Raw genomic sequence first — 11,312 nt, 5'->3', positions numbered from 1 at the left:
TGTTATAAATAATTATCTATTATATCAGGTAACTTGACTAACCTAATGACATGAAAATATTATACACTGTCAGTGCAGAAAATTTAAACTTCTATAGTATTAGTTTCCAGCTTCAACTGTTATCCAAATCATCATAAGAAATAGGAATATGTGGCTTGGGTCACTGGTGTAGCCACATACAATGAAGGTGAACAGTTAAAGCCCTTCGTCGAAAAAGTATACTATATATACACAAAATCAAATTAAATATATAGATAAAAAATTACATTTGATACAGATATATTAAATTTTGAATATTCTTGGCCTAAATTCCTATCTTCGCCCAGATTCATTGTATTTCGCCCGATTTTATGAACTCTAGATTTTCAAACGTATAATGCACCTTCCCCTATAGCTATTATCTTCTTTCTGTTCCATGGTCAAAATTTAAAAATTCTAACTATGCAGAAGCAACAGTGAACAAAGACGTTCTCAACAGTTCAACTTTTGCCAGAACTTAACAGTTAACACAATCAGGAGTTTTGCAAACCTAACCTCAAATAGGTCGAACCAAATTATGTGAATCCTATTTTTCTCACTAGCCGTCTCAAACATAAACAATCCAGGAGATTTTCAATTTCCTAATTCAAGTTCCAGCTGTACTCCTAGCTAGATTAGACAGTTCAATGCCAAAATCAATGAACCACAGCAATTTCAAATCCCTTTTGGCCAAAGATCAGATTGTCTTAGACTCTTCAGTTGACAAACAATCATTCGCTTATACCTTGTTTTCCTCAAAAAAAATAAAAATCTGCTTTTGTACATTTTCCATCCATTAACTTTTGCCTAGCTAGTAGCTATAATTCGGTACTATCCCTTATCCCTGTTAAGGTAGTTTGTATATACTAATTTAATTAAAAAGAAGTAGTAAGATTGCAGGCAAAAGTTGTTGGGCAAAGCTACCAATCGAAGCCCTTTACAACCCATGATTAGGCAATCATAACGTCTTTAAAAACAGGGTAAAATATTGCGGATCTTTACATAAATAACTAGCCGGATTCACCGTTTACTTTTTCTAATCGGTATATATAAATTATACACCGATGCACCCGGTTATAATATATATATATATATATATATAACTGGCTATTTTTAATTATATGCGACTAAATGGGAGGCTAATTAGATTAACTTTTAAAAAACACATTAACCTGTCGTTGCTGGTCGAAAAATAAAGCTCTAGCTTTAATTTGTATATAGAGTGGTTATCAAAGGCTTTATATTCTAGTGATAATGGTAGAAGTCGTCTGTGAGTGTTAAGTTTTTATCGTGACCATTTTCCTTTCTAGTTCTGATCTGTAATAGAGGTTTATTTTTATTTTAAAAAAAAAAGATAGATTTAGGCTGATTACATACACGATCATTTCAACTTGTCAAAAATTTCATTTAGACACTTTAACTAGGTACTAGGCGTATGGCCTATTAACACCTGATGTGTCACGATCAAATTCGTGAATCGTATGGCACCTACACTGACCCCCCAGGTAGGCGAACCATTCCCAATTCATTTTAGTCATTTAAAATAATTATGCGGAAGTAAACAATTATTTAGCTAACATATTCCAATGATATAAATCATAAGTGCGGAAGTAATAGTTACCCCAAAATCTGGTCAGGACTAGTACAAGAGCTACTACTCAATACACAAGTCTAAATCAATTAAGTACAAAAGTTTGAATATTGCCATACAAAACTCATAACATAATAGGAAATACTGTCCGAAAATTACAGGATAGATACAATGAGGAACGAAAACTAGGGTTGCAGGTCTGGCAAGTCTCCAATGGAACTGCCTCGGAAATCACTCATGAGGGTCAGGCGTGAATCCTATCTCAAACTCTACACCCCGAAAAGGAGTGTAGCAAGGTAGAATTTGTATAAACAACAAGTACTAGTAGGTATTATAGGCCGACAACAATTAGTTCACATATATGAAGGAAATAAATCAACAAGTAGGAATATAAGCAGTCAAGCATATTCAAGAATTACATTATCATAATAACCAAGGACTTCCACCCACGCATACATCAATCAGAAACTCACTTTCCAAGTCATAAGCCTATGCGAAGCTTTAAGTCTCAATACTCTCAAGTCAATAACCACAATCCAACTCCTGAACCTAGGTAGAGTCACCACTCACGATCTTGTCCAGTCTATAATCAGAGCTATACCACAACAATAGTACAATAAACCATACCAGATCAGGAATACAGAGCCATATGGTAATGCAGGGTGAAATGTAATGATGTGCAATGCAATGCACTGGCCAAATAACTCAACCTTTACACACATGCTAAAGGCATTGTTCGCATAATAGTCATGACCCACGGGGGACCCATGGTGTACCACTCGCTCCGGAACAGACCTCGGATCACGAGTCCACAAATAGGTCACATCCTCACCCCCATCAAATGTGTATATATATATATATATATATACTGGCCACATTCTTACCCCCTGTCAGATGTGATTTTTATACATATACTATATGCAAGATGAGTATTCAAAATATGGTTCAAGTCTAGAACCCCAATATGAAGCACCAGCTCAAAAATAAGCATGATAAATCAATGAAATCAAATGCAAGTACAAGTCACAATGCCATAAGCCATATCAGGACTTAGATAAATTAGCTTAACAATGGAATGAATCATACAAACCTTCTCAATCAACATAAAAAGTTTATGACACCCTTCACTTCCAATATGACAACTATACCTCGTGATTTGGTCTCGTGTCACCAATCTATTCCATTTCCCTTATTTATCATCCTCACAAACAAGTTGCAATTCAATATCAATATACATGTGAAATGAGAATGTATGTCATGCATGATATCACCATCAACCGCAAATCATAATCAAGAATACAATTGTGCAATACTATAAGTATGCATCACGACTCAGGTCTAATCTCACTATCCTTCCTTTATCCGATGATAAATGACACAATAAGAGAGAAGTGAATGCAACACGTATCACAACACAATAAATAAGCCAACAAGCCTAATCACAATAGCAGGGCAACAAGCCACAATCAACAACAACCAACCTAATAGAATTCCATCCAAACTCTATACCCGAAGGCCTAACATGATTTTCCCGTCAAGATCTAACTCCTACTTATGCTTCACTAATTGGAGTCTAACCAAAAAGTAAGCCATAACCTATCTCGATGCCGACCTGGTGCCACGAACCGCTAACTCTGAGCCTTGCCCTTCCAAAGAGCCTTCGAATACTCAAAGTTTAACAATTACCGAATTCTAAGTTAGAATAGATTAACAATACTCAAATTGCTGCAAGTTTGTTCTAAGAGAAATTCACTCTTTAAAGTAAGGGGAAATCAGACCCACAAGGGAAAAATGGGCATTTTGAAGTGAACTAGGTAACTCAACGCTCTAGATAATCAAACTTATTATTCAATTGCTGGATTATCTTAAGATTAGGCCAATTTCATTAAACAAGTCAAAAACCCCGATTTGGGTATGAACCCTAACTTTCCCAAATCAAACTCTTAACATTAACGGAAGATTCAAGCTTGATGACTACTATTTCATCAATTCCATACTTAAAGAAGTTTAATCCATCAACAATACAAAATTTAATAGACTAAAGTTCAATTGGTGAAGAACCACCCAAAACCCCTCTTTCTCACTTAGGTTCTAATGATTTCTAGCATGGATTAAGGATTAGGAAAGGTAAATGAAAGGTAATTAATAAAGTCTAATTGTTAGGGGACTTACCACAAGAAGAACTAGCCAAGAATCACCTTGATTCGCCTCCAAAGTTCCTTAGAAAAGTGAATGAAGTAATGGAACGGAAAAGGGTTTTTACCTTAGAAATAAATAGGATTCTGCCCTGACATCCGCTGTAGTGGCCCTGTGTCCGCCATGGCGGGCCCGCTGCAGCGGTGCCTTTACCGCTATAGCACTTTCCGTTGTGGCGGCTAACTCCAAAAATTAATCAGCCCCTGCGGCGGCTGGTCTTCTGCCACAGCGGGACCACCATCGAGAGCCTGGTGCCGCTATAGCGGACACCAGACACCAGAAAATTCTGTTTTTTCACTAAGTCTTAACCCGAAATCCGACAATATTCCGAGACCTCTCAGATACAATTAGACATGCATACACACATAAAACGTGCTACGAACTCAGTCGTGGTCCCGGAATTCTCAACGGCAGTCCATTTGATCGGGTCAACACCCAATGGGCCAAAGACCAACTTTCCAACCAACAGTCCAAAACGTTCCTGAGTGCTTCGAGAACCGAACCGAACATCCCAACGAGTCATAAACGACCATCCGGACCTCTCGGATCGACGGATTTCCGAACAAGGTCCGTTTAACCAAAAGTCAACTAACAGTCGAAGATTTTTCACTTTAAAGTTCTAATTCTCATAAATCATCATAACACTCCCCGCGGGTCAAAATTGTACTAATAGGGCTCGGGAAAGGGTAAACGAAGGTAAAATGATCAAAAGTGCCATAACGACCGAATGGGTCGTTACATGATGCTAGTTGAAAAAGTGCCTATTAAACACAATATAAATCCAGCGGATCGGTGGCTTTTGATTTGTCTCGAAACCTCTAGTCAGTATCAACATTTATAAAATTGCTTTCGTTTTGTCCTTTAGAAGCAACCGTTTTGATTCCCAATCTGAAAAACAAAAACGTTAATATACGTACGTTATGTCTACAATACATATAAAGATAACATAAATGCACCCCCTTTTTGGTTCTGTGTCTATAGATAGTCCAAAATCATTACGAGAGTAGATGATAAACATGCTACTAACATATTCATCAGGCAGATAAAATATCGGTCGACAAGGTGATATCTGCAAAAGAATACTATACTTAATTTCTTAAACTAGAAATGCTGGTGGAATAAAGACGTGAATTCATATCTCAAACTTTCTAAAAGGGAAGGAAGAAGGCAATGCAGGGACAAGAGGGGGGCATAGTCCCCACAGCTTAAATAACTACTTATATGAAATAAAAAGGTATACAGAAAAGTGAGACAAAGAATCTTTCTGGTGGCATACAAATTACTGAATTAAGGTGTGTTTGGTGCCAAGGAAAAATGTTTTTCAATTTTTTCTTGTTTGTTCTTTTCTCTGGGAAAATAAATTCCTTAAAAATGAGGAAGTTAACTTTCTCGGTAAAATTTCATAATTGACATTCCACTCCTCCCATACTCCAACACACCCCAACAACCCTCAATCCGTAGCACCCACCCCCACCACAACAGTCTTTGCTTATATTATATATAAATGCTTTTGAGATAATATTTTCTGTTTACTTACCAAACATAAAAAATTAAGTAAGAAAATCGCTTATAGAAGAAAATATTTTCAGTGAAAACATTTTCTTTTGTACCAGGCACGCACACCCTTAGTGACTCTTTTTCAAGTACACTTCCCAATTAAGGGCGGGTGTGTTTGCAATTAATAACGATTATATGTGTTTAATATTAATCTAAATTAGGAAATTCCATCAAGAGTTTGAGCTTCTTTTAAAACATTCAATACTTGATAGTTTGTCCTTAGGCCGACATAACTGTGTCAAGATTAATAAAAATGGAACCAGTCAAATGTCTGTTTAGGTTTAGGTAGCTTCTACTGCTTACTTTTGTATTCATAACCTCATGTACCTTCCTCCAATACCGTTTTTTCTATATTTCTTTTTGAGGGAAAAATGTGTATGGATGGGAACCTCCTAGGCTATTTTTATTTTGTCTTACATATAGATTGTGTCCAAACCTCACCCTACATGGCTTTATAAAGCAAATCAAACCTCTTCCTTTCAACTTGTCACTTGGCTTATTCTTATCATTGCAGAAAAAAGAAGGCAGGCAAGTGAGAAGTTCTATAGCTAAAATAATTAAGTAGTGATGTCTAGTAGGAGAAGATCAAATAATTCAAGATTCACTCAAGATGAGATTAATGATCTTGTCTTGAAACTACAATCTCTCTTGCCAAATTCCTCTTCATCAAGGTGCAACTCTGGGGTAGGTCCTGTCATATATATATGATCCTCTTTTCTATATTTACTTTGTTTTTTCTTTTTTATCTTTTTCTGTAGCCTAGCTAGCTCCTTTGCCATCATAATGGTAGACACTCATGCAGCTAGAATTGACGAATGTCATTACTTTTTCTTAATTGAATCAATGCACAATCTATTTAATTATATTACCTATAGCGTCATCCGGTTTTGCAGTCGCCTAAGAGTACTCTTATTGGATGAGTGCCTTTAATGTTCTCTCTAAATCTACCCCTGCATGGGAAAACAATGCCGAGAGATAAGAAAGATTTATAGCGTCATGGGAAAAAAGCCTGACATTTTAGTGGAGAAGGGTACCGTTGGTCCTAAAGATTGAACCGGATGAATTTCTCAATTATCAAGAGATAAGTAGAATCTATTATTTTGTACATTGAAAAAACAAACTAAATAAAGATCTACTATTTTAAGGAAATGGATTGGCGTATCCTAATGTGATCTTGAGTAATGCCCAGCTCATAAGCTAGCTTTTGAGTTTGAGTTAGGCGTAAGGTCAATTCTCGTCATGATATATATATCAAAGAACTTAGATCTTTCCCTAACTTTTATATCTAATGTCGAGTCCCCATGTTATATTGTCCCCTCCAGATGCTTAGTTTAATTGGCCTTAGACGAGGCAATGGAATATTTATATCTCCTAATATGATTTTAAAAAATCTTCATCTCATGAGTTAACTTTTGAAATTGATCAGTTAGACCCAATATTGACCATTTATTCAGCAAAAAAGCGCAAAGGTGTTTTTTTTTTTAAAAAAAAATCCCTATAGAGATTAATTAGCTTTAATTAGCTACATCTTACGAGGAAAGACTGTCTCATGACTCAATCATTACGTAATACACTTCATTAAACTATTACTTCTAAGATCTTTTTCTCTTCTCCTTAATCAACTTTGATCACGTACAGGTACCAGCATCAAAGATACTGGAAGAAACGTGCAATTATATCAGAATGCTGCACAGTCAGGTGGATGATCTCAGTGAGAAACTCTCCCAAATACTGGCTTCACTGGACACCGTTACTGCTGATCTTGTAGACACTTTAATAAGTCTTCTTCAACAGTAAAAAAAAAAAAAGTCAATAAAACCCCAAGGATCTAGGCATCCCTGAGTGGTTGTTAAGTATTTTTATTAGCATATCCTAATCGATTATTCGTGCTTCACTAGTTACATTCTACCTAGAGTTTTGTATATATATATATTAATGTCGTAGACATATAAATATCGTGTCTTGTAATATTGTAGATACAGTATAAGTTATGTTTAATTGGTGTATTTGGTTCGGGTCGGTCATTCTAATATGAAAGCACCTGATAGTTGGTCCCACTAAGCTTTGAAATAATGTGCCTAACTAACCTTTGAATTTTCTGGTAAAGTGTGATGATCTAATAGTTGGGCATGTCGTATAGCTAGATAATAAGAAATCCAAGATAATACATAGATTAGGCAATGCCTAGCTAATCCCCTCCAATGGTGGTTCAAAAAAAATCCAAGATAACGATAAACATGCAAATTCAAAGGAATACATGCATCAATCATTCCTTATTATTGTGGTAAGAAGAGATCAATAAATCTCTCAACGTTCAATAAATCATTCCTTATTATTTCTCTGGATTTCTGTTCTTGTGTATGAAATGGATCTGAGGGACATGGCTTACACAAGATCTTTACGACACTCTCAATACAGAAGTTAATCACGTTGAACAAACAATCACATTCCTTGGCAAACGTGTATACGTTTGAGTAGGCTGATATAATTGATCGAGTATGTAAACAACGTCCGACATTGAACATTGACAACAATAAAAAGTTGTGGATTATCGAGCTGCAGGTGCACACTTAGCGGTCGTTTGGTAGCTGGTTAGGATTATGCAGGTATTAGTAATGTAGGTATTAATTATGCAGGTATGAGTGATGCAGGTACAGGTATTAGTTATGTACGGTTTAGTTCTGCATAAATAACATAAGATATTTGTTTAGAAAAGGAAATTATTTAAGTGGGAAGTAATGAGGGTAATATTGTCATTTCAACTTTTTATTCATGTATTAGTAATTTCATCTTCTACCTCGCAAAAAATAATACATAAATTCTCTCATAACTTATACATGTAGTACTCCTTCCGTCCCATAATAAGTATCACCTTAGCCAAAAACACGCATATTAAGGAATCAATAATGTAATGTGAAATTTACCAAATTACCCCTATATAATAAAAATAAATTATTTTTTCCTCTTAATTAGAGCATGCACAAGTAGTAAACCTTTTAACATTGCGAATCCAACAATACCAAGTTACTATATGACTTTTTCAATCATCATTAAATGTTACTATGACTTGTAAGTTCTTGTCTAAGGGTAGAATTGAAAAAAGCTAGCCTATTATGTCTTGATTTTCTAAAATAATACTTATTATGAGATAATTTTTTTTTTTTTATTAAAATGACACTTATTATGAGATGGCGGGAGTATTAGTTATGGGGGTGGCTAATTATGTTCTCTTCCCTTACAAGTAATTCTCATGTTGTGGTCCCTGAAAAACTAAAGAGCAAGCCCAATGGAGTGGTGGCGTGAAAGAGACTGATTTACTGCAGTGCCTTTATTTTCAATCAGATCAGAGCCTTTATTTTCAATCACATCAGAGTCTTTGTTTTAAAAGTAATTTTAGGCTAAATTAACCAGACATAATTTACAATTAATTAGTGATCAAATCATCAGCAGCATGCCAGTACGTTCTGGAGCTAGGAGAAGGAGGAGGAAGCGAAAGAAGTTAAAAAGTGGAATTGCCTACAAGGTGGTAACATTCACGTCACTTGTATCAAGTGTGGATCTGTGGTTACCTTGAGAAGAAGCTACATTAGCCAAGAAGTTATTTGGCCATGGAACACACATAATCCCAAAACCTAATTGCGTTTTGTACAAACACTACAAGAAAGTATAGAGATCGCAACAATTTTTTTTATATTTGACAACAACTTAGTTTTATTGTTGGCAAATGATTTTTTTGTTGTCAAAAAATTTAATTTTGTTGCCATAGTATTGATTATTATTGCAATAAAAAAAAATTGTTGCACGCTGTTGCAATAACAGCCTTTGGGAAAAGTTCATGCAACAATTTTTTTTTTTGGCCAAAGGTATTTTTGCAACAATAATCAATCTATAGCAATAAAAAAAAATTTGTTGCCAAATATAATTTTTCTTGTAGTGAAACTAAATACCAATGCTTTGCAATCACCGAGAGTCTTAAAGTATCTAACATACAAAAAAAAAAATCTACATTGTGGGGTGATCGATCGAAATACTCAAGAATATTAGAGACTATGGAGATAACTTGTGTAGTACTGTGTAAGTATTCAGTTTTGCTGCCGTAGCATGTCAATCTATCTGGAATAGATTCACCTCTAAATTCATATATCATATCTGTTATTAGCATACATTTTTGTTTGGTAACAATGATGTCCGGACTAGCCTATGTCATACATAATTCAAAATTTAAAGCGATAGGCAGAAAATCTGCTAACTACATCTTTGTCTGAATTTTAAAACGGATTTTGGATATTAGAATTTGTATAAATTACAGGCTGACCAAGGGTCCATCAACAAAGAGAAAGGAAAAAAAATTTATAAATTCTATGCTATAATTAAAGTTTCTTCAATATATATGGAACAACTTTTCTCTTTCTATACTTGCCGGTTTGAAATTCACCAAAAAAGGGAACTCAAAAATAAGATAAACCTGACGTGGTCGAAATGTTACATAGCTTCACCCCTATTATCACCCCCTCACTCCGACGGACCGACCCAAAGAAATGGACAAAATAGAAGCACAATCATATTCTTACCAGATTAGAACTATGAAAGTGTCCCACATCGGTGTTACAAGGGATGCAGGGGTGGAGCTACAACCTTCCAAGAGTGGTCAAATGAACACCTTTCGTCGAAAAATTATATCGTATATATAAGTCAAATATAACTCTATGACGATATAACTTATTTTGAACACACTTGACACAAGTAAGACCTGTAGCCCAGTGGTCTAGGGTGTACATATGGCCTTAGAGGCGCGGGTTTGACTCCAAGCAGCAACATTATGCTCTTTTTTGGATTATTTTGTCTGTAGTGGGGAAACTATCAACATTCTGTTCCTCTCTTTTTAACAATTAATAACCTAAAAGTTTCCTAATAAAGGAGTAACTCTTAAAACTTTAAAGTTGTTTAGCAAATCTTAAAGTTTAAGTTAAAGTTTTAGAAAAATTTCTTTACCAAAAAACTCTGTACTCTCTCTTCTTTGGTTCTAGGATTATAGAATTCTATTTTTCAGCCATAATAGTGATAAATTATTTAAATCGTACATTTATTAGTAGAATTTTTTTTGCTGTATTTTTTATGTTAATTTCGATTTATAAAATTGTAGTTCTATTAAAGTATTTGTATTGATTAGTTAAATATTGCATTGTTTGATTTAAATTTTTGGTGCCCATTCAACATAGAAAAGAAAAATATATCGACTTCTCTAAAGCTAAGTTTGAATACTCTTGACGAGATTTCTGGCTCTGCCATTGAAGGGATGAGTGGTTTCTCTATGTGACTTGGGTAATCCTCTCGTCATGAGCTAGCTTTTGAGGTTGAGTTAGGCCCAAGATCCATCTTTATCAGAACTTAGTGAAAATTAATCTTTTAGGAACAAAAAATCGTGTAAATTAAGAAGAAAAGTAATTGGAACGACTAAAAGTGGCTCAAATCAAGAAATTTATTAGGAGCAGCCTAGATACAACATCAAATATTGAGAAATTCCAATCTGATAAGTGACAACGAAAATTCGGAAGGATAGGTGCTTGAATTACTGATTTTGTTGGGCAGCCATTTTCACAACAGGAAAGGACCAACTAAATTAGGCCAATGAAATCATGACACTAAATAAAAGGTGAAAACAGAATAAGTCTAGTGTTGATACCAATTATCATCATCCATTAGAGATGGATGAGTTTGAGCGTACGAAGAAGAAAGAAGACAATTCATGTCACTAAGCAATGAGCTGTACAGTGAAAGAGACAGCCAGGTGGAGATAAATGAGCCATTGATCAAATGAAAATAGATTAATCTTGTGCGTACATCTGTGTACAGCTGTTGTACTAGATTTATTGCTTTTTTAATTAATTATTTTATTCATGCAATAGGAGATAGACGAGTGTAGAGAGTTTGTTAGAATTAGATGCTTTTC

General features: G+C 35.0%; 1 protein-coding gene across 1 annotated transcript; it reads left to right on the top strand.

Annotated features, from left to right (window-relative positions):
• Positions 1-5,881: 5,881 nt before the first annotated feature.
• LOC132634211 (transcription factor PRE3-like) lies at positions 5,882-7,535 on the top strand. The gene is made up of 2 exons (XM_060350498.1): positions 5,882-6,046; positions 7,001-7,535. Exons 1-2 carry the CDS (start codon positions 5,930-5,932, stop codon positions 7,157-7,159), a joined length of 276 nt encoding a protein of 91 aa, XP_060206481.1. The 5' UTR covers positions 5,882-5,929; the 3' UTR covers positions 7,160-7,535.
• The last annotated feature ends 3,777 nt before the right edge of the window (positions 7,536-11,312 follow it).

Source organism: Lycium barbarum, chromosome 3 (genome assembly GCF_019175385.1).
Source record: "Lycium barbarum isolate Lr01 chromosome 3, ASM1917538v2, whole genome shotgun sequence".
In the NCBI taxonomy this organism is placed as follows: Eukaryota; Viridiplantae; Streptophyta; class Magnoliopsida; order Solanales; family Solanaceae; genus Lycium; species Lycium barbarum.
This window is presented reverse-complemented; position numbering and strand designations above follow the sequence as displayed.